Raw genomic sequence first — 24711 nt, forward strand, 5'->3', positions numbered from 1 at the left:
AACGGACGCGGCGATACTAAATATGTGTACTTTTATTGGTTTTTTTGTTTTATTTAGATAAAGAATTGTATTTATAGGAACAATATATATATATTTTTTTTTTGGGGGGGGGGGGATTTTTTTTTTTGTTTTTTACACATGTGAATATTATTTTTTTTACACTATAACATTGCCCCAGGGCGGGCATCATGTTATAGTGTAAGATCGCCGATCTGACACTTTGCTGTGCACTGTATCAGATCTGACGTGCACAGCTCCTGGAGGCTTCCCGGTGCCTGCTCTGAGCAGGCGCAGTGAAGCCCGGATGCCACGGCCATCTTGGATCTGGGTCTGCTGCAGGGAGGAGGAGGTAAGAGACCCTCGGAGCAACGCGATCACATCACGTTGCTCCGGGGGTCTCAGGGAAGCACGCAGGGAGCCCCCTCCCTGCGCGATGCTTCCCTATACCGCCGGAACACTGCGATCATGTTTGATCGCAGTGTGCCGGGGGTTAATGTGCCGGGGGCGGTCCGTGACCGCTCCTGGCACATAGTGCCGGATGTCAGCTGTGATAATCAGCTGACACCCGGCCGCGATCGCGCCGATCGCATATGATGTACTATCCCGTCGGTGGTCATACGGGCCCACCCCACCACCACGGGATAGTACGTCTAATGTCAGAAAGGGGTTAAAGTCAGGTCACTTACTGTATGACGTTAATAACAGAATAATTTTTTGTGGCCCCTAGATCAAGCCTCTATAACACACTAGATGCTACAAACTATTTAAAGTCTGGCCCCTTACTGTATGATGTTAATAGCGCAAGACGTTTTTGTGTCCTATGGATCAGGCTTCTATAACACACTAGATGCTACAAACCATTTTAAAGTCAGGTCCCCTACTGTATGACACTAGGAACAGAAACATTTTTGTTTCTTAGTTTTTTACTTAGTTCCAGGGTGGGACATCACTAAATATTGTCAGATCGCTGATCTTACACTGCGCGCAGCACTGTGTCAGATCAGCGATCTTACAGACAGTGCTGCAGGCTTGCCGGCCGTCAAGCTACCTCCCTGCAGGACCCCGCAGCCATCTTGGATCCGGGGGCCTGCAGTGAGGAGGACATAGGAGTCCCTCTGAACAACATGATAATAATAATAATAATAATAATAATAATAATTTTTATTTATATAGCGCCAACATATTCCGCAGCACTTTACAATTAAGCGGGGACATGTACAGACAATAAATTCAGTACAAGTTGAGACAATTTAAAAATTTAAACAGTGACATTAGGAGTGAGGTCCCTGCTCGCAAGCTTACGTATCGTGTTGTTCTGAGGGTCTCAGGGAAGCATGCAGGGAGCCCCCTCCCTGCGCGATGCTTCCTTATGCCGCAGCAACACTGTGATTTATGACACACTAGATGCTACCTACAAACTATTTTTAAACTCAGGTCTGTTACTGTGACATTAAAAACAGAAGAATTTGTTTGTGGCCTATGTATCAGGCCTCTATAACACACTAGATGCTACAAACTATTTAAAGTCTGGTCCGTTACTGTATGACGTTAATAGCAGAAGACTTTTTTGTGGCATATGCATCAGGCCTCTGTAACACACTAGATGCTACAAACTATTTTAAAGTCAGGACCCTACTGTATGACACTAGGAACAAAAACATTTTCGTGGCCTATGGATCAGGCCTCTATAACACACTAGATGCTACAAACTATATTAAAGTCAGGTCCCTTACTGTACGATGTTAATAACAGAATAATTTATTGTGGCCAGTAGATCAAGCCTCCATAAGACACTAGATGCTACAAACTATTTTAAAGTCGGGTCCACTACTGTATGAGACTAGGAACAGAAAAAATTTTGTGGCCTCTAGATCAGGCCTCTATAACACATTAGATGATTTAAACTATTTCAAAGTCTGGTCCCTTACTGTATGATGTTAATAACAGAAACATTCTTATGACCTCTGGATCAGGCCTCTACAGTTTAATTTCAACCCAACCAAGTGACAAACTGTGATGCGGGGGGTTGTCTAACTTTTTGCAACTGAACAATTATAATCATTTTTAACCCCTTCATGACCTTCATCCTTGGGATTTTCCGTTTTTCCATGTTCGCTTTTTGCTCCCCTTCTTCCCAGAGCCATAACTTTTTTATTTTTCTGTCAATATGGCCATTTTTTGCTAAACAAGTTGTACTTTTGAACAACATCATTGGTTTTAGCATGCCGTGTACTAGAAAACGGGAAAAAAATTCCAAGTGCGGTGAAATTGCAAAAAAAGTGCAATCCCACACTAGTTTTTTTATTTGCTTTTTTACTAGGTTCACTAAATGCTAAAACTGACCTGCCATTATGATTCTCCAGGTCATTACAAGTTCATAGACACCAAATATGTCTAGGTTCTCTTTTATCTAAGTGGTGAAAAAAAATTCCAAACTTTGCTAAAAAAAAAAAAAAAAATGTGCCATTTTCCGATACCCGTAGCGTCTCCATTTTTCATGATCTGGGGTCAGGTGAGGGCTCATTTTAATTCAATGTTGCGGTGACCAAAAAAAACGTAATTCTGGCATTTCGAATTTTTCTCTTGCTACGCCGTTTAGCGATCAGGTTAATCCTTTTTTTATTGATAGATCAGGCGATTCTGAACGCGGCGATACCAAATATGTGTAGGTTTGATTTTTTTTTTTATTGATTTATTTTGAATGGGGCGAAAGGGGGGTGATTTAAACTTTTATATTTTTTTATTTTTTTAACTTTTTTTTAACTTTTTTTTTTTACTTTTGCCATGCTTCAATAGCCTCCATGGGAGGCTGGAAGCTGGCACAACTCGATCGCCTCTGCTACATAGCAGCGATCATCAGATCGCTGCTATGCAGCAGAAATGCAGGCTTGCTATGAGCGCCGACCAAAGGGTGGCGCTCACAGCTACCAGCGATCAGTAGCCATAGAGGTCTCAAGGACCTCTATGGTTACCATTCTGATGCATACCATGCTGACCCCCGATCATGTGTATCTGACCTTGGACGTACTATCCCGTCCGAGGTCAGAAAGAGGTTAAATGTGCCTTAGGTCTGCAGACAGGTTCATATCACAAAATGATAGCGTGGCATACCGCAGGCTGTTTCACATTTAGCAACAGAAAAAAATTATGACTTTTTTAAAATGTGCCTTATGTCTGCAGACAGTTTCATATCACCACAGCACAAAATGACATGGTTTGATAAAGCAGGCTGTTTAATATTTTTTCACTAGTTACATGTGCATTAGGCCGGCGTCACACTGGCGAGTTTTACGGACGTAAGAGCGCAGAAACTACGTCCGTAAAACTCGCATTACATACGGCACAATTATTCTCAATGGGGCTGCTCCTATTAGCCGTATATTACGGTTCAGTATTATACGGCTTTCTACGGCCGTACAAAATCGCAGCATGCTGCGTTTGTCAGCGTATTGCGCAAAAAAAATCGCTAATGAAAGTCTATGGGGGCGAGAAAAATACGGATTCCACACGGACCTGCAGTGTGACTTGCGAGAAATACGCAGCGGTGTTAGTGAAAAGTCGGTAATTCAATTGCCGGCTTTTCATTTCTCCTGCACAAACCCGACAGGATATGAGACATGGTTTACATACAGTAAACCATCTCATATCCCCTTTTTTTTTGCATATTCCACACTACTAATGTTAGTAGTGTGTATGTGCAAAATTTCAGCGCTGTAGCTGCTGAAATAAAGGGTTAAATGGCGGAAAAAATTGGCATGGGCTCCCGCGCAATTTACTCCGCCAGAATGGTAAAGCCAGTGACTGAGGGCAGATATTAATAGCCAGGAGAGGGTCCATGGTTATTGGCCCCCCCGTGGCTAAAAACATCTGCCCCCAGCCACCCCAGAAAAGGCACATCTGGAAGATGCGCCTATTCTGGCACTTGGCCACTCTCTTCCCACTCCCTGTAGCGGTGGGATATGGGGTAATGAAGGGTTAATGCCACCTTGCTATTGGAGGGTGACATTAAGCCAGATTAATAATGGAGAGGCGTCAATTATGACACCTATCCATTATTAATCCAATTGTTGGAAAGGGTTAAAAAACACACACACACACACATGATTAAAAAGTATTTTAATGCAATAAACACAGCGGTTGTTGTAATAATTTATTGTTCTCTCAATCCATCAGGAACACCCTCGCTTGGAAAAATAATAAACGCACAAGATACATACCTTCTGGTGAACCGTCTCGTCCCACGATGTAATCCATCTGAAGGGGTTAACTAATATTACAGGCAGGAGCCCTGCTAAATGCAGCGGTGTGCTCCGTGCCTGTAATCCCCGGCGAATGAATGAAATGTAGGTCATTGACCTACATTTCCTTCAGTCGCGGTGATGCGCCCCCTGGTGGATGTCCTCATATGACCTGGAGCGTGGGAAAAAGTTCCCAGGCTGCAGTTCATGAGAACATCCACCAGAGGGCGCCTCACCGCGACTCAATGTAAGTACAGATCACTGCTTTCCTTTCAGCACCCGGGGATTACAGGCACGGAGCACAGCTGCATTAGCAGGGCTCCTGCCTGTAATATTAGTTAACCCCTTCAGATGGATTACTTCGTGGGACGAGACGGTTCACCAGAAGGTATGTATCTTGTGCGTTTATTATTTTTCCAAGCGAGGGTGTTCCTGATGGATTGAGAGAACAATAAATTATTACAACAACCGCTGTGTTTATTTTATTAAAATACTTTTAAATCATGTGTGTGTGTGTTTTTTAACCCTTTCCAACAATTGGATTAATAATGGATAGGTGTCATAATTGACGCCTCTCCATTATTAATCTGGCTTAATGTCACCCTCCAATAGCAAGGTGGCATTAACCCTTCATTACCCCATATCCCACCGCTACAGGGAGTGGGAAGAGAGTGGCCAAGTGCCAGAATAGGCGCATCTTCCAGATGTGCCTTTTCTGGGGTGGCTGGGGGCAGATGTTTTTAGCCACGGGGGGGCCAATAACCATGGACCCTCTCTAGGCTATTAATATCTGCCCTCAGTCACTGGCTTTACCATTCTGGCGGAGAAAATTGCGCGGGAGCCCACGCCAATTTTTTCCGCCATTTAACCCTTTATTTCAGCAGCTACAGCGCTGAAATTTTGCACATACACACTACTAACATTAGTAGTGTGGAATATGCAAAAAAAAAGGGGATATGAGATGGTTTACTGTATGAAAACCATGTCTCATATCCTGTCGGGTTTGTGCAGGAGAAATGAAAAGCCGGTAATTGAATTACCGGCTGTTCACAGATATCGCGCTGAATGAAATCTAAATACAGAATATATATATATGTGTCTCAATGACATATATATATATATATATACTGTATACATGTTTTCCCGAACATTTGAGCACATAAATCCATTAGATGTCGGTTTTGCAAGCCTGCGCGAAAATCTCGCAGTACGGATGCCATACGGATTACATACCGAGGATGCCATGCGCAAAATACACTGACACACCCTGACTACGGATCACTATTTTGGGAACATTTCTCCGTATTACGGCCGTAGTACGGACGTAAAAAATGGACCGTATTGTCTTACGCCGAGTGTGACGCCGGCCTTAGAATGCTATACTTTTGTGAATGGATCACAATAGGAGCAGTGCACAACACGTGCCATGCTGGCTTTCATTGTGGAGCTTAGTAATGTTCAGAAAAGAAAAAAAAATGCTGGAAGGTAAATTTAACAGCCACATTGGACAGTAGCTTGCTACACTATCTGACTGATATAACAACCACCTATCTAACTAGCTAAAATGTGGGACACAGCAGGCTTTTTAACATTTAGCTACTGAAAAAATATTATTTACAATACTATACTCATGCATGGAGCACTATAAAATCAGTGCATAACTCACTTGTAAGGGCATGTGCTCTGCTGGCTTTGTCTGTGGATTTCAGTAACGACCCAAAAAAAGAAAATTCCAGAAGGTAAATTTTATAGCCACACTGGACACTATCTAGCTACACTATCTGACTGATATACAACCGCCTAACTACTGTAGCTAGCTAAAATTTTACTGTTAATGGTTGCAGCGTCAAGAGCAGGCTCTCTGCGCTGTTACAGTGTCAAAATGGTGCTAAAATAAGATAAAATATTTTCCCGCACTTTTACTGAATGTTACTGATTTTCACCGATGTTATAAAATTTTTCTTGAGTTTCAGATCACGAATCAAAATGTGTGATATTCCTGCCAAATTTATGTTTGACGATCGTTTTCAGAACAAATTTGCTCATCACTAATCACCACTTCTGCAGTTTTTACCCACTCCAGGTTTTGGCTTAGGCTACTTTCACATTAGCGTTTTTTTGCATACGTCGCAATGCGTCGTTTTGATGAAAAAACGCATCCTGCAAAGTTGTCTGCAGGATGCGTTTTTTCCCCATAGATTTACATTAGCGACGCATTGCGACGTATGCACACACGTTGCAACCGTCGTGCGACGGTTGCGTCGTGTTGTGGGGGACCGCCGGCAGCAAAAAACGTTACATGTAACGTTTTTTTGTGCCGACGGTCCGCCATTTCCGACCGCGCATGCGCGGCCGGAACTCTGCGCCCACCTCCCCGCACCTCACAATGGGGCAGCGGATGCGTGGAAAAACAGCATCCGCTGCCCCCGTTGTGCGGCGCTTGCACAGTATGCTTCGGTACGTCGGGCCGACGCAGCGCGACGGCCCCGTACCGACGCTAGTGTGAAAGTAGCCTTACAAATACTGATGCAAAATACTGATAGTGTGACTGTGGCCCTAGGCTTATTCTTTTGCAGGTGTAGCATTTATACTTACTATTATGACTTTCTTCAAATTCAATTATATTTTTCCAGGAGGCAAACTGACCAATTATAACTCATGTATACTGTATTTTTTTTATGCCATTCAATGTGCAGGATAAATAACAATATTTTAATGTTTCTCTTTGTGGAGAGTGACATGCCTGGCATGCCAGTGTAAAGGGACTTATAATACACAAAATACTCCTCTGGCAAATTAAATATGCATATTGCCTTCTCAGTGAGGAAGAGGGATTGAAATCTAGTGTCACCTACTGGAAGAACATGTCAAACATGTCTCTCTCCACAAAGATAAACTTTACCCCTTAAGCCCCAATCAGACGCCTTTCAAGTAGTCAAATCAAATTTCATGATTTGCACTGATGAGGGGCAACACATCAAAGCACATGTCTGCAAATTGAGATTCTGGTTTAACATCCTAAGTTATGTAGCAAGTCTCGTTAAAAGATTAATATTGACTTTTAGGTTTGCTATTTTAATTGGGTGTCACTAGACTTTAAATCCTCTTCCTCTCTGAAGACTGAAGAGGCAATTTGATATTTAATTTCCCAGAGGAGCATTGCATGGCCTAGAAGTCTCCTGATCCTGGCATGTGCTGTATGTTACTCTCCACAAGTAGAAACTTTAGCACTTTGTTCCACAGTCAAGGGCCTTTCATAGATCAGATCTTATGTTTTACACTGATGAGGTAAAACACCCTGAAACATCTAACTGCAAATTGAGATTCTTGTTTGGTTTTTATCCTAAGCAATGGGGCAATATTCGCTAAATGGTCAATATTGACTTTTAGGATTGCTACTTCCACTAGGTGATACTACAGTTGAATTCCTCTTCCTCTTTGATGAGACAATTTGCATATTTAATATTTGGGGCAGTGGCACCATCACCTGGGAATCGGTAAGCTACATCCACACTTATTTTCAGTTTTACTCATTAGTTTTTTGTTATGGCATGCTTCATGATTTCATTTTTCTAATACAACGTGATGTACTATTAGTGTCTTTGTTGTATATGGTTAGATCTGTTACAGTCACTTGGTCTAGCGCTGAGCTACAATATCAATGTTATATAGATGTTATTACAGTTTTGCTTGCCCTGTAGAGGTGCCACTCTAACTTTTTGGCCCTATTTGCAAGCACCATTGGCTATGTTTTAATACCTGTATGTTTACAGTATATGTTATAAATAAAGTTTTTCTATTTTGTTCAAATACGCTTCTTTGTTTATATGGTTATATTTAATATTTGTACAGACATAAAAAAAAACTGTTATGCTTCTTTTTTAGGGGAGGTTGGTAGTTGTCAGTTGTATTATGCAAACAGAACCAGCTGTGCATGGTTCCTGCTCAGTCTGTTAAGTGCCAGGATTCTCCCGCTGCACATGGTAGATCCCAGCCTTGTCTGCCTCGGCGGTCTCCCATTTGGGTTCAGCTGTGGCAGGTGTTGCTCAGCATAGACGCCGGTCCCAGCATCTCAATTAGGCTTGAGCATGTACATGAGGTGGCGTCTTCTCATTGATAAACGGACGTCAACTGCTCTGCTGATGTGGCAGTTCTGGATTGGTTTACGGGCAAGGTCCTGTCCAACTGTACATGAGTCTAGTGTATAAAAGGCTCTCAGAGGCGCACGCCGGTGCACTAGTATCATTTATATGTGGTTGAATTAGAGGGTCCACATGGACCCGTAGAAGCGCAAGAGCGTGAAACGGTCGTTGTCCAGTCGTTCACTCCCCGCACCCCTCTCCTCACCAGCCGCCGCAGAAAATGTCTGTAATCTGCTAATCGCAAATAAAGGACAACACTTATACTGCACAGAAGGATGAGTGCCACTTTCTTTCCTCTAATTCTACTTCTTGGATTTTCTAGTTTATAAGTTGTGCACCACCCATGTCAGTAGCTAACCTCTGAACGTCCTGATCTACAAAGGATCGAGTATACCCTTACATCACCACGTGGAGCGCAGAGTTCAGTGCCGTTCACGCCCATCTTTTTCTTGAAGCGCTTGTTTATATGTGGTTATTGCCAGTGGATAAACTACCACTTTATCTGCAAGTGTTCTTTGTGTCTCTAGCTTGGGATTGAACATGTAGGCAGGCAGCTAGCATCAGTGGGGGCAATTAGCCATTGGCTTAGCATCCAGTTCCTACATGTGTGAGGCTAGAACAGTAGAGTTCCTGAGCAAGCACAACCCTAGTTAAGGTATTATTCTGAGCATCTGTTCCATTTCGGTGTGCGAATGACACAGCTCAGCTGCAAAGCATTTCCTTAGTTTCTGTGTGCAAGTGTCACTCTTCCTGTCAGATCGGGGGTCGTCAATGGACCGGGCCCTGTTCGGGGCCCGTTACATTGACGACATACTCATGATCTGGCAGGGATCCTCCCAAGATTTGGTTACATTTATGGATGAATTAAATATTAATGAATTGAATATCCATCTCACATATCATTGGAGTAGTGAATCTGTGGAATTCCTGGATGTCACGCTTAAGAAGGACCAGCTCGGTTTTTTACAAACCGATCTGTTCCGGAAGCCGACATCCACGAATTCCTTATTACATGCGACATCATGTCATCCTTCACATGTTGTTAGAGCGGTACTGGTGGGACAGTTCCTCCGATTGCGAAGGATCTGCTCCACCGAAGCAGGCTTTGAGCAACAGGCTAAAGAGCTTCAGATGAGATTCCTCAGTAGGGGATATAGTAAACGGTCTGTTAAGAAGGCCTATAATAGGGCAAAATTTGCCCCTCGTGAATCTCTGATTTATGATCAGAAATCCAGTCGGTCTAGACAGCCTGATAGACAAATACGTTTTGTGACTAACTTCAATTCTCAGGTGCATAAAATTCGTGAAGCTCTATCCAAATCTTGGCCAATTCTTAGGGTAGATAAAACCATCTCTAAAATTTTACCGGATCGTCCCCTTATCTCTTTTAGGCGTGCCAGGAACCTCAAAGATCACCTCATGAGGAGTCATTATGAAGGGATACCTAAGGCTACTTTCCTCGATAATACCCTCCTCGTTTAGGTTCCTCACCCTGCGGCTGCTGCGTGGCATGCCCCAATGTGGATCGGACCCAGGTCTTCACCGATTCTAGTGGGGAGAAAACATCTAACATTAAAAAGATGATAAATTGTACAACACGCTGGGTCATTTATTATGCCACATGCCCGTGTGGCCTAATATACATAGGCCTCACATCACGTAACTTTAAAATCCGTATACGTGAGCATGTACGTGGAATTGAGGCGGCTGCGGACCCTAAAGTAGATATTACCAAACTAACCACTCTCCCTAGACATTTCAGGGAACATCACGGATGTGATGGTAAACTAATTAGATTTAGAGGTATTGACAGCTTGGATATCGGTATTAGGGGTGGTAAATTAACAACAAGGCTTGCACGCCTAGAGACAAAATGGATTTGGACTTTGCAGACACTTCACCCCCTTGGCCTTAATGAGAACTTAAGCTTTGTCCCATTTTTGTGATCATCTGACTGTTGAGTGCTCCTGCTGATAGCATACTCTTACCCAAACGTTTTTTAATTTCTTTTACCTCTGTTTTTAGTTCTTGTGTATTTAGGCTAGTTCCGTGTCTGTTCCCGTGAAGGCCCGTTCATTCATGCTGTACATTTTTGGAGGAGGTCACCTGTGGAGGTGGAAGATATAAGAAACAGAACTAGAAAAAGAAGAAAAAGAGGAAAAAGAGAAAAAGTACATGAATAGAAGTGGAAAATTGCTCCACTACTACCATCTAGTGGATATTCTCTGCGTGACATTCGAATTATGAAGGCTTTTCATGAACTATTTACTGCATCAGTTCAATATATGGACTTATTTTATGGTTTTTTTCTCCCTTCTATATATATATATTTTTCTATTATGGACATACAGTGGGGCAAAAAAGTATTTAGTCAGTCAGCAATAGTGCAAGTTCCACCACATAAAAGGATGAGAGGCGTCTGTAATTTACATCTTAGGTAGACCTCAACTATGGGAGACAAACTGAGAAAAAAAAATCCAGAAAATCACATTGTCTGATTTTTTATCATTTTATTTGCATATTATGGTGGAAAATAAGTATTTGGTCAGAAACAAACAAACCAGATTTCTGGCTCTCACAGACCTGTAACTTCTTCTTTAAGAGTCTCCTCTGTCCTCCACTCATTACCTGTAGTAATGGCTCCTGTTTAAACTTGTTATCAGTATAAAAAGACACCTGTGCACACCCTCAAACAGTCTGACTCCAAACTCCACTATGGTGAAGACCAAAGAGCTGTCAAAGGACACCAGAAACAAAATTGTAGCCCTGCACCAGGCTGGGAAGACTGAATCTGCAATAGCCAACCAGCTTGGAGTGAAGAAATCAACAGTGGGAGCAATAATTAGAAAATGGAAGACATTCAAGACCACTGGTAATCTCCCTCGATCTGGGGCTCCACGCAAAATCCCACCCCGTGGGGTCAGAATGATCACAAGAACAGTGAGCAAAAATCCCAGAACCACGCGGGGGGACCTAGTGAATGAACTGCAGAGAGCTGGGACCAATGTAACAAGGCCTACCATAAGTAACACACTACGCCACCATGGACTCAGATCCTGCAGTGCCAGACGTGTCCCACTGCTTAAGCCAGTACATGTCCGGGCCCGTCTGAAGTTTGCTAGAGAGCATTTGGATGATTCAGAGGAGTTTTGGGAGAATGTCCTATGGTCTGATGAAACCAAACTGGAACTGTTTGGTAGAAACACAACTTGTCGTGTTTGGAGGAAAAAGAATACTGAGTTGCATCCATCAAACATCATACCTACTGTAAAGCATGGTGGTGGAAACATCATGCTTTGGGGCTGTTTCTCTTCAAAGGGGCCAGGACGACTGATCCGGGTACATGAAAGAATGAATGGGGCCATGTATCGTGAGATTTTGAGTGCAAACCTCCTTCCATCAGCAAGGGCATTGAAGATGAAACGTGGCTGGGTCTTTCAACATGACAATTATCCAAAGCACACCGCCAGGGCAACGAAGGAGTGGCTTCGTAAGAAGCATTTCAAGGTCCTGAAGTGGCCTAGCCAGTCTCCAGATCTCAACCCTATAGAAAACCTTTGGAGGGAGTTGAAAGTCCGTGTTGCCAAGCGAAAAGCCAAAAACATCACTGCTCTAGAGGAGATCTGCATGGAGGAATGGGCCAACATACCAACAACAGTGTGTGGCAACCTTGTGAAGACTTACAGAAAACGTTTGACCTCTGTCATTGCCAACAAAGGATATATTACAAAGTATTGAGATTAAATTTTGTTTCTGATCAAATACTTATTTTCCACCATAATATGCAAATAAAATGATAAAAAAACAGACAATGTGATTTTCTGGATTTTTTTGTCTCAGTTTGTCTCCCATAGTTGAGGTCTACCTATGATGTAAATTACAGACGCCTCTCATCTTTTTAAGTGGTGGAACTTGCACTATTGCTGACTGACTAAATACTTTTTTGCCCCACTGTATGTTTTGTACTAAGGAGAATACCATATGTGGCTGATTGCAATATATATGTATGTACATGACATAGAATAATCTGCCGTCATTTTATTATCTTTATATTTAATAATTCATTATTGCTTTGAGTATATGCACGTGAATGCTAATTTCCCACACTTTGAGAATCGCTGATAGCTGCGGCGCTACTAACCCATCGATTGCCGCGCTACTGCCTCTCTTTATTCCTCCTTTCCACCTTCTTTGGTTGTCCCCGTACCTTATGTTATTTTGCGCATGCGTCCGCCGGCTGTATGGTTGGTGATTGGCGATCCAGTGTTTACTATGGGCGGATCACGTGGGGCCCCACGTGTACCGGCCCACATGACCTGGATGACGACATCTCCCTTCACCGTACTAGCGGTTGCTATGATACGTACGGCCGTTTCCGGGTTACGGCCGGTGTTTACTTCTGGTTCCTGGCCTATTTATACAGCACATGTTTTACCGGTTACTATGCGCCCCCTGACGAAGGGTTCCGAAACGCGCGTCGGGGCGGACACCGGGACTCTGCAGCTGCCCAGAACAAGACCTTTAGGGTGATGTATTAATCTATTACCTTTTTGCCTTCTCAAAGTCTTGTTCTATGTTCATATTAATGTTATACTAGCTGGTATGTTATACTGTGACACTGTTCTATGGCATTGAGTGATTCTGTAGACGGGCCATTGTGCCATTGGCCATTTAACCCTGTTGGTAAAAATTGACCCTTAATGTTAAACAGCTATATTAACATTTTCTTGCTTTGGGTCAGCAGCTGCCTTCTCCTGGTGTCTTTGTGTGTTACTTGTTTTTAAGACATTATTTGGGTGACTGTGTTGTCACCATTGCCTCCTTATATTTGCACTTTAATAAAGCAATTCTATATAAGACATAAAGTTATCCCTTTGGATTTATTTCCTCTTTCTTTGTTCTCATAGGTTTTAGTTAGCTCTGAACTTTGCTAACGTGATAAAATGCCCGGCTCAAACGAGTGAACAGGTGGGGCCTTTGGAAGTATCTCAGGCAGAATCTAATTCTCACTCCTTGGGTCCACCACTGGTCTGCTTCTTTTGTAAGAAAGCTGGTCATTATGCCAACAAGTGTCCCAGGCGCCAGGGAAACGACCACCTCCAGTGGCTATGGAGTCAGTTCACTAGACACGGTAGCTTTGTCCTCCAAATTAAGTTTTAAAGTTTCCCTGACTTTTGGGTTGACTTCCCTCTCTGCAGTGGCCTGTGTGGATTCTGGGGCTGAGGGCAATTTTGTGTCATCTGCCTTTGTTCTGTGGCATGCTATCCCCTTGGTCAGGCTCTATAGCTCGATCATAGATAGATACCAAAAGAAAATAGAGTGTACGTCCAAAACCTTTTTGTAAAAAGGAGTATAAAATTACTTTTTATTGAACACAATTCATATACATATAACAACAATTAGACAAATAAATAATAATTCAATGAGGGAACACAATAGAAACACTGAAAAAACAGTGATAACCCAAAGGTACAGCTGCAATTGTTTCATATATATAAGGTGCAAAATAGTGCAAGTACCAAAACCCCAGGCAAGGTGGGAGCAGCGGGTGCCTATCATAGATCCTATAGTAGGATCAAAAGTCAGGATAGCAGACAAGTATCGTGCACTGGATACCACCACCCACATCCTCCAGTCTTACCCATCGTGCAGCGTACCAGGGGTCACTGTTCACGCCCCAACGCGCGTTTCGCGTTAGGCTTCGTCAGACTGCCCCCTGACGAAGCCTAACGCGAAACGCGCGTTGGGGCGTGAACAGTGACCCCTGGTACGCTGCACGATGGGTAAGACTGGAGGATGTGGGTGGTGGTATCCAGTGCACGATACTTGTCTGCTATCCTGACTTTTGATCCTACTATAGGATCTATGATAGGCACCCGCTGCTCCCACCTTGCCTGGGGTTTGGTACTTGCACTATTTTGCACCTTATATATATGAAACAATTGCAGCTGTACCTTTGGGTTATCACTGTTTTTTCAGTGTTTCTATTGTGTTCCTTCATTGAATTATTATTTATTTGTCTAATTGTTGTTATATGTATATGAATTGTGTTCAATAAAAAGTAATTTTATACTCCTTTTTACAAAAAGGTTTTGGACGTACACTCTATTTTCTTTTGGTATCTATCTATGCTTGTAGGAGTGTCCTGGTTATAGGTTGGTGATACGATCTCTTATGTCTTTTGTTACGTTTCACACATTGCTATGAGCGTGTGGAGGAGATCATATCCTTGTTTGTCCATACTGGGCTGTATATATTCTATAGCTCGATCACCATTCAGGTGGGAAATGGATCTGCACTCCCTAATCTAATTACACATTAGACCATACCCCTTACCCTTAAGGTGCCCCCTGAGCATCAGGAGAAAATTTCTTTTCTGGTGTTCTCTGAGGGCATAGATGAGGTACTTTTGGGTTTTCCCAGTTGCGTCATCATTATCCTCGTATTGATTGGGCAGCAGGGAGCATATTGGGTTGGGGTAATTTGTGTGAGGGATATGGTCATGAGGCCTAAGTTTCCATCGGGACGTCTGTGGCCACAGCTGACCTAACCTCTCTACCCAGGCATTATTGGCAGCATGCCGATGTCTTCTCCAAGAAGGCTGCAGAGACTCTTCCTCTTCATTGCCTCTATGACTGCCCTATAGACCTCTTTCTGGGAGCTGAGCCTCCTCGTGGGTGTGTCTATCCACTGTCTCTCCCGGAGACAGAGGCTATGTCTGAGTACATCAGGGAGATTCTGGCGAGGGGGTTTATCAGGAAATGGGTGTCTCCTTCTGGGGCTGGTGTAATAATTATAGGGGATAACTCAGGAGACTCTTTGCGTGGAACAAGACAACTACAGGACACAGTTTTATAAGTGGTAAAGTCTATATTATAACATGGTGATTCAAACAGGTGCAGAGAGAAACTCAAGTCCACAACACTTGGCGCAAATATCAAATGCAGCTCAGCAGTCTATTGGAAACTTCAGAGGAAAATGCAATCACGCAGAAAGTCTATGAAGCACAATTATTCTTGAGGATACTTGACACGAATAAGTCCTTGCTTAGTCCACAACAGAGATAGATATGCTTATAAGGCAGTTCAAATAATATCTTAGCTCAACCAGGGAGGTCTGGGTAATAGTCTCAGGTTCTTGCAGAGCAGAAACAGCTTACATGTCCAGCAAATGCATATGGAAGCTAACACAGCAGCAGATGAAGGAGGATTACTGAAACTGGTGTATGCAGCAGGAACTCAGAGCAGAGTAGCAGGATAACCCCACAGGTTCACAGGAGCAGGTATATAGCCAGGGAGTCACCAGAGGTCAGGAGCTGGATGCAAGGCAGAATACTCTAGCACAGACTGAAGGCTGGGGTGGAGTTTTATAGCAGGAAGACACAGTGCACATGAGACCAAAGACGCCATCTTGGAAAAGGGCAGTAATGCGCAAAAAGGTAATAAAAATGTTCAGAGTCCTGACAGCTGGTTTCTTCTTCATCCAGAAGTAGAATGGAGAATTACGGCCCTGCATTTATTATAGGGGTTTAATCACAATTTCTATTAAAAATAAATGCCTCTAATCTCTGAGCTCTTTGATAGGCTGCAGGGTGATAGGGTGGATTTGCATGGGGCTTTTAATCTCATCCATATACGTGAGGGGGACGAATGGAAGACCACCTTTAACACTCGGGACGGTCATTATGAGTATTTGGTCATGCTGTTCGGTCTCTGCTATGCTCCAGCAATGTTTCAAGACTTTGTGAACGACATATTTCTGGAATTATTATCCACTTTGGTGGTGGTATACCTGGAAGATATCCTCATCTACTCCCTAGATGTCGACATTCACCGTAAGGATGTCTGTAGAGTGTTTGAACTTCTACGCGCTAATTCCCTATTTGCCAAGTTAGAGAAGTGAATGTTTGAGCAAGAGTCTCTACCTTTTCTGGGTTACATCATCTCGGCCAGGGGGTTAGCTATGGACCCTGCCAAGCTGGAGTCAGTGATGGATTGTCAGGAACCGCATTCCATTAAAGTGGTGCAGAGCTTTATGGGGTTTATCAACTATTACCGCCAGATCATTCCTTACTTCTCTATCTTAGCAGCTCCGTTGGTAGCCCTCACCAAGAAGGGGGCTAATCCTAAGCAGTGGTATGAGGAGGTGTCTAAAGCTTTTACATCCCTGAAGTCACACTTCGCTTGGGTGCCTGTGATACATTAGCCCGATGTGGATAGGCACTTTATCCTGGAAGTGGATGCCTCTTCCATCGGTGCTAGAGCAGTCCTGTACCAGAAGGATGCTCCAGGTTGAAAACATCCTTACGGAGAGGAATTATTCCGTTGGGGACAGGGAGTTACTGGCCATGAAGTTGGCTTTCTCAGAGTGGAGACACTTCCTAGAGGGAGCTCGACATCCCTTCCAAGTTTTCACAGACCACAAAAATCTGCTCTACTTTCAGACAGCTCAATGGTTGAATTCTCCCCTGGTCAGGTGGTCCTTATTCTTCTCCCGGTTTAACTTCACCATTCATTTTCTGTCTTGGGAGAAGAATTTATATGTTAATGCCCTGTCCAATTCTGTAGTCTCATCCTACGTGGGATGAGCCATGGCTAATAGTCCCTTAGGAGAGTCTTTGAATGGTGGCTCTGTTGTCGCTAGAGCAGGTGCCTCCGGGCAAATCTTATGTTCCATCTAACCTGCAGCCGGAGGTCCTCTCTTGGGCACACATTTCCAAGTTTGGAGGGCATTTTGGCATCAAGAGGACCGCTGAGCTTCTGGCGAGATCTTATTGGTGGCCTCAGATGGTGCATGACATGAGAGACTACGTTCAGGCTTGTGTCTTGTGTGCCAGGAATTGGCCTTCCAGGCTAAGAGCCGCGGGCTTGCTTCATCCCTTGCCATTGGCAGATAGGCTGTGGGAGATGGTCAGGATGGACTTTGTTGTGGACTTGCCCTAAGTCTCATAACAACAGGGTTATTTGGGTTGTTACTGACCATTTTTCCAAAATGGTGCATCTGGTCCCCCTTCCACGTGTACCATCTGCATGGGCTTTGGCAGTATTATTCGTTAAACATATTTTCCACCTCCATGAGATGACTGACAAGATTGTCAGTGACCAAGGTCCTCAGTTGGCATCTCAATCCTGGAGAGAGCTTTGTTGGATGCTCAGCATAGAGCTGAATCTCTCATCTGCTTACCATCCTGAGATGAATGGGCTGGTGGAGAAGAGCAATCAGACTCTGGTCACGTAGTTACGGCATTTCGTGTCTGTCAGGCATGACGACTGGGTGTCCTTGCTGCCTTGGGCGGAGTTTGCTCTGAATAATACCATCTCCAACTCCACGGGGCAGACACCTTTTCTCCTAAACTATGGTCAGCATCCGAGTGTTCCTGTTCCCATGCCCGTCTCATCTTCCAACCCTAAGGTGGTGGACTGAGCAGTGGAGGCTCATGACATTTGGGATCATACACAGGATGCCATCAAGATCTCTGAGAGAATGAGGGTCTCTGCCGATGCGCATCGTCGTCCCGCTCTGGTCTTCGCTCCTAGTAATTTAGTATGGTTTTCAGCTCGTAACATCAGGCTGCATGTAGAGTTCACTAAATTTACTCCTCGCAACTAGGTCCTTTCAAGGTTCTTGAATCCTGTAATCTATCACCTCAGCCTTCCACCACCTTTTAACATCACCGACACCCTCCATGTGTCTCTGTTGAAACCTGTATATGAACTGGTCTTCTGGGACTTCTGCTGGGAGCCTGGTTACATCCTCAGATGATTTTGAGGTCAATGCCATTGTCAGGTCCAAAAAAAAAATTTTTTTGGGGTGGACTGGAAAGGTCATGGGCCTGAGGATAGGACCTGGGAGCCTATAGAGCACATTTGTGCCCCCCAGCATATTGCAGCTTTTCAGCATGGCGAACGTTGCCAGGGATGCTAGCGAGGGAGTAATGTTAGGGGCTGGGATTCTCCCACTGCACAGGGTAGATCCTAAGCCTTGTCTGCCTCAGCGGTCTCCCATTTGGGTTCAGCCGCGGCAGGTGTTGCTCAGCATAGACGTCGGTCCCAGCGTCTAGCTCAGGCTCGTGGTATAAATAGTATCATTTATGTGTAGTTGTTGCCAGTGGATACTCTACCACTCTGTCTGCGAGTGTTGCGTGTCTGTCTAGCTTGGAAGTGAACACGTAGGCAGGCAGCTGGCATCAGAGGGGGCAATTAGCCGATGGCTTAGCCTCTGGTTCCTACATGTGTGCAGCTAGCACAGTAGAGTTCCTGAGCAAGCACAACCCTAGTTAGGGTATTATTCTGAGCATCTGTTCCATTTCAGTGTGCGAGTGACACAGCTCAGTTGCAGAGCATTTCCTTCCTTTCTGTGTGCGAGTGACACAGCTCTGTTGCAGAGTATCTCTTCCATTTCTGTGTGCGAGTGACACAGCTCAGTTGCAGAGCATCTCTTTTAGTTCTGTGTGTGAGTGACACAGCTCATTTGCAGAGCAATCTCTTTAGTTTTTGTGTGCAAGTGACACAGCTTAGTTGCAGAGCAACCTCTTTCGTTTCTATGTGTGAGTTTAGTTCACATGCTGTTCACACTGAGTGGCGTTCAACCCAGTGTGTATGGGTAATTGCTTGCTGTGTATTATGTCATTATTCATTAGCAGTAGTTTTCCATCTCTGCATGGTAGACCCGAGGTTGTGATTGCAATTTATTATTTATTTTATTTAGCGCAATCTACCAACCCTAACACAGTCTCTAATTATATGCTGTTATAAGCAGGCATTTTTATTCTGCTAAGAATAGTGTTAACATATTGCTTCTTTAGTTGTATCTGCTCACTAATATATGCATTAAATAAAACTCTAAAAATATAGTAATAAAGTATGTCAATAAAGGCAAATCATACTCATTGATGATTATACCTAGTACAGTATATAGATTTGAAATGTAAGGATGTTCATGATTTTCAGTGTTCGAAGTAAATATAATTGGGAAATGTTCATTTGAATAGTTGAACCATACATGGATTCTCATTACTTGGGTCTGGAGTCCCTAGTCTAACTTCAATATTTCAGATTGCCTAACTAAAACTTTTGTATTCCCTCCAATATTTAAGTTCATGTAGTTCCAACACTGCAAGTTCAGGCAGGAGCATTCGACAATATAATGAATACGGTGTCTCTTCGACCATTCACCAAGTGATTATGTTGGGATAGAAATAGGGATGAGCGAACGTTCTCGGTGATACTCCAATATCCCTATAAAAGGACAGGCGCCACCACGATCGGCACACTGATGCCATTGCACAGCTCAGGGAGAGTTGTGATTGGAGAGAGAGTGCAGTTAGAGAGAGCAGTTATCCAGACCTGTGTGCACAGTTTAACTAATCAGAGTCCTCTAGTGATACTGGTGCTGACACGGAATCATCATACTAACAGTCCTTGCAAGGGCTAATCCTGTGCTTTGCTGTTAGTATCAGATTCTTGATTTAGCTTATGTACACTTGCAGGAGCAGGGAGAGTGGCAGAATACAGCCTCTATGCAGTCCTTGGTTAAATATATAGCTGCTGCATGTGACCAATTTTTGGGGGTAGGGTGAAAAAATTTACTATATTGTCATCCATACAGCGTAACGTGCTTAGTGCTACATTACGGTGGTATTAACTTCCAATAAACATTCCAAAAAATAACTTCCAAAAATCTGTCTGGATTGAATTAGTAATCCATACAGTGTAACATGCTTTCTGTTACATTACGGTGGTATATTAAACTAAAAAAAATGCTTTACCTGTTGAAGGTGACCTTTTTTTTTAAATTAAAAATAAATTTGGCTTCCAGAGACCTAGCAATTAGAAAATGCATAAAGGTACCGTCACACTAAGCAACGTCGCCAGCGATCTGTGACGTTGCAGCGTCCTAGGGAGCGATATCGCTGTATTTGACACGCAGCAGCGATCAGAATCCCGCTGTGAAATTGCTGGTCGCTGCTAGAAGGTCTGCACATTATTTGGTCGCTAGGTCGCCGTGTATCGCTGTGTTTGACAAGCAAAAGCAACCATACCAGCGATATTTTACACTGGTAACCAGGGTAAACATCGGGTTACTAAGCGCAGGGCCGCGCTTAGTAACCCGATGTTTACCCTGGTTACCAGCGTAAAATGTAAAAAAACAAACAGTACATGCTCACCTGCGCGTCCCCCAGCCTCTGCTTCCTGACTCTTACTGATCGCCGGCCCTAAACTGAAAGTGAAAGCACAGCGGTGACGTCACCGCTGTGCTGTTAGGACCGGAGCTCAGTCAGTGTCAGGAAGCAGAGGCTGGGGGACGCGCTGGTGAGTATGTACTGTTTGTTTTTTTAACTTTTACGCTGGTAACCAGGGTAAACATCGGGTTACTAAGCGCGGCCCTGCGCTTAGCAACCCGATGTTTACCCTGGTTACCCGGGGGCCTCGGCATCGTTGGTCGCTGGAGAGCGGTCTGTGTGACAGCTCTCCAGCGACCAAACAGCGACGCTGCAGCGATCGGCATTGCTGTCGCTATCGCTGCAGCGTCGCTTAGTGTGACGGTACCTTAAGGTATGTGGTAGCAGAGAGGGACGGTGAAGTGAAAGGGCTGATGCAGAGGACGTGGTGTAGGTGTGCCTATTGCTGGACCACAAGAAACACGCTCATCCATGACATCTAGCCTCCTGTCCTACATTGCAGGGAGGCATGGGACACCACTTCTAAAACCACACCAGTGCGAACAGGTGGTTGGTTGGATAACCAGAAACCGATAATGCTTTCAGCATGCTTGCCAGCACCACCCATTCTTGCACACAGTCCTGTCTCACCATCCAACAGTCTTGATCACTTTATCCTCACCCTGATCCTCCTTTCTCACACCATGTTGACTCCCAGGAGACCAGTGACCTTAGACTAGAACACTCCAAGGAGCTCTTTACAGCATCATTTCTTCATTGTGGCCTCGTATCCTGCATGTTCCAAAAGGGACAGGAGAACTTGCTGTTTAGTGGTGCACAAAACTTATAGCAGCCACAGTCACAAGAAGATGATGGTGGGGAATGGCAAATTTTATCTAAGGAGGTAGATGATGATGAGTCACAGTTGGTGATAAATCAGGTTGTTATTAAGTCACCAAGGAGGATCAAGGTGTGGCTGTGGAAGATGAGGTGGTGAATTACAAAGTCACCAATCCAACCTGTGAAACTGGCATTCAGAGCAAGTCCAGCAGCGCTGAGGAGGAGTGATCGGCAGCACCAAAACAGACAGGAAGAGGCAGTGGGGTGACCAGAGGGAGACGGCAGGCAACTGTTTTACAAAGCACTGACACTCTGGAATTTCTCCATCAAAGAGTTAGGTGTTCCCCAGTCTGGTAATTTTTTAAAGAGAGCTCTGAGACTAAACAAATGGTCATTGGCAACCTATGCCAAGCCCACGATCATCAGGGGCCTGACCACTAAGAGTCCAACCAGCACCAGCATGATTCATCTAAGAAATTGAATCGGTGGGCTGAATGAAAGGGTCCGCGATTGGTGCCAGTGGGTGATACTACTGCCTCTTCACCTGTGTTAAGTGCTTTATGTCACTGGGGCAGATGCCTCCCACCCTGCTCATGTCCTTGCACATTCTCGGGCACCATCATCAGGCACTTCCAAAAACTTTTCCCAGCTCATCATTCAGCTGTTTCTACCCCAAGCCTTGGAATGAAAAAGAAAGTTCCCAACCACCTACCCAAAGGCCCAAATGGTAAACAGGCACATTCCCAGGCTAATTGCCATAGAAATGTTGCTGTTTAGGCTTGTAGACATGGAGGATTTCTGCCGATTCATGGCAGCAGCCATCCTTCAGGAACACACTCAGCATCTGGCACTATTTCTCCTGGTGTTGCGACACAGCCTTGTACCAGCACATGTCCAAGAACATCACCCATGTCCTTACCAATGCAGTTACTGCTCTTGTGGCCAGGGATGCTACTTTTCCCTGATGGCACACCGGGTGAACATTGTAGAGGCTATGCCCGAGTCCCACCCTGTCACGGCACATGTGCTACCGAAGCCCCGGATTGCTGGCCCTACTTATATCAGGGTTTCCTCCACCTCTAGGAGAAAAACCACATATTGCGGCACAGTTATTGAAAGGAATAACAGACCAGACAGATCTGTGGCTCTCGCCGCTGAACCTACAACCATGCATGATTGTGTGTGATAATGGCCATAATCTGGTGATGGCTGTGAAGCTTGGCAAGTTCACACACATACCAAGCTTGGCTCACATGCTAAACTTGTTGGCTTAGTGGTTTCTGAAAACCTTCCTAGATTTACCAGAGCTTCTTGTCAAGGTATGGCACATCAGCGCCCATTTTCTCAAGTCAGCTACAGCCAGGGGCGGATTATCAGAGGGTCAATATGGGCGGTAGCCCAGGGCCCAGTGGTGTGGGGGGACCCTGGGCTACCGCACAGATTGACCCTCTGATAATCCGCCTGAGTGTGACTGTGAATGCCCGCCGGCATTTATGTGCCCCCGGACCCGGTGGGCAGAGAGAGGGGGCCCGCATTGGGCCCCTTCTCATCTGCTCACCGGGCCCCTTCCGGTGCTGCGGCAGATTATTCCTATTGACGTGCGGGCGCATGCCCGCACGTTAATAGTTAACAACAGCCGCCAGCCAATTGGAGGCTGGCAGCTGAAGTCGGCTGCAGCGCACACGTCGCCGGCGTCTGACGTCATTGTCAGTCGCCGGCGAGTTTGCGCTGCTGGAGGGAGCTCGCCACCTGGAGCGCTGGTCAGGTGAGGAGACTCTGTTGGTTTTTTTTTGTTTTGTTTTGTTTTTTTGATAAGCTAATGGTGGACACACTGGGGGCAATGCTGGAGGACACACTGGGGCAATGCTGGAGACACTGGGGCAATGCTGGAGACACTGGGGCAGATTGCTGGACACACTGGGGGCAATGCTGGAGACACTGGGGCAGATTGCTGGACACACTGCGGCAATGCTGGAGACACTGGGGCAGATTGCTGGAGACACTGGGAAAATGCTGGAGGACACACAGGGGCAATGCTGGAGACACTGGGGCAATACTGGACACACTGGGGGCAATGCTGGAGACACTGGGGCAGATTGCTGGAGACACTGGGGTAATGCTGGAGACACTGGGGCAGATTGCTGGAGACAATGGGGCAATGCTGGAGACACTGGGGCAAATTGCTGGACACACTGGGGCAATGCTGGAGGACACACTGGGGCAGATTGCTGGAGACACTGGGGGCAATGCTGGAGGACACACTGGGGCAGATTGCTGGAGACACTGGGGCAATGCTGGAGACACTGGGGCAGATTGCTGGACACACTGGGGCAATGCTGGAGGACACACTGGGGCAGATTGCTGGAGACACTGGGGCAATGCTGGAGACACTGGGGCAGATTGCTGGACACACTGGGGCAATGCTGGAGACACTGGGGCAATGCTGGAGACACTGGGGCAGATTGCTGGAGACACTGGGGCAATGCTGGAGACACTGGGGCAATGCTGGAGACACTGGGGCAGATTGCTGGAGACACTGAGGCAATGCTGGAGACACTGGGGCAGATTGCTGGACACACTGGGGCAATGCTGGAGGACACACTGGGGCAGATTGCTGGAGACACTGGGGCAATGCTGGAGACACTGGGGCAGATTGCTGGACACACTGGGGGCAATGCTGGAGGACACACTGGGGCAATGCTGGACACACTGGGGCAATGCTGGAGACACTGGGGCAATGCTGTAGACACTGGGGCAGATTGCTGGAGACACTGAGGCAATGCTGGAGACACTGGGGCAGATTGCTTGGCACACTGGGGCAGATTGCTGGACACACTGGGGCAATGCTGGAGACACTGGGGCAATGCTGGAGACACTGGGGCAATGCCGGAGGACACACTGGGGCAATGCTGGAGGACACACTGGGGCAATGCTAGAGGACACACTGGGGCAATGCTGGAGGACACACTGGGGCAATGCTAGAGGACACACTGGGGCAATGCTGGAGGACACACTTGGGCAATGCTGGAGACACTGGGGCAATGCTGGAGACACAGGGGCAGACTGCTGGACACACTTGGGCAATGCTGGAGGACACACTGGGGCAGACTGCTGGACACACTGGGGCAGATGATTGCTGGAGACACTGGGGCAATGCTGGAGACACTGGGGCAATGCTGGAGACACTGGAGCAATGCTGGAGACACTGGGGCAATGCTGGACACACTGTCTGGTGGCAATGCTGGACACACTGGGGCAGATTGCTGGACACTGGGGCAATATGCTGGACATACTGGGGCAGATTGCTGGACACACTGGGGGTAATATGCTG

The 24711-nt window shown here is 45.4% G+C and overlaps 1 protein-coding gene across 3 annotated transcripts in view; it reads left to right on the forward strand.

Annotated features, from left to right (window-relative positions):
* VWC2 (von Willebrand factor C domain containing 2) overlaps positions 1–24711 on the forward strand; it is a 1827208-nt gene that overhangs the window by 1702014 nt on the left and 100483 nt on the right. Inside the window, exon 4 of one of the 3 annotated variants that reach the window (XM_077267617.1) lies at positions 7629–7735. The exons of the other annotated variants lie outside the window; for them this stretch is intronic. Within the exon in view, the coding sequence (XP_077123732.1) occupies positions 7629–7735 (107 nt within the window). The remainder of the gene's footprint in view (positions 1–7628; positions 7736–24711) is intronic. 3 annotated transcript variants of the gene reach the window in all.

This window comes from Ranitomeya variabilis, chromosome 6 (assembly GCF_051348905.1).
Source record: "Ranitomeya variabilis isolate aRanVar5 chromosome 6, aRanVar5.hap1, whole genome shotgun sequence".
NCBI classification, from domain to species: domain Eukaryota; kingdom Metazoa; phylum Chordata; class Amphibia; order Anura; family Dendrobatidae; genus Ranitomeya; species Ranitomeya variabilis.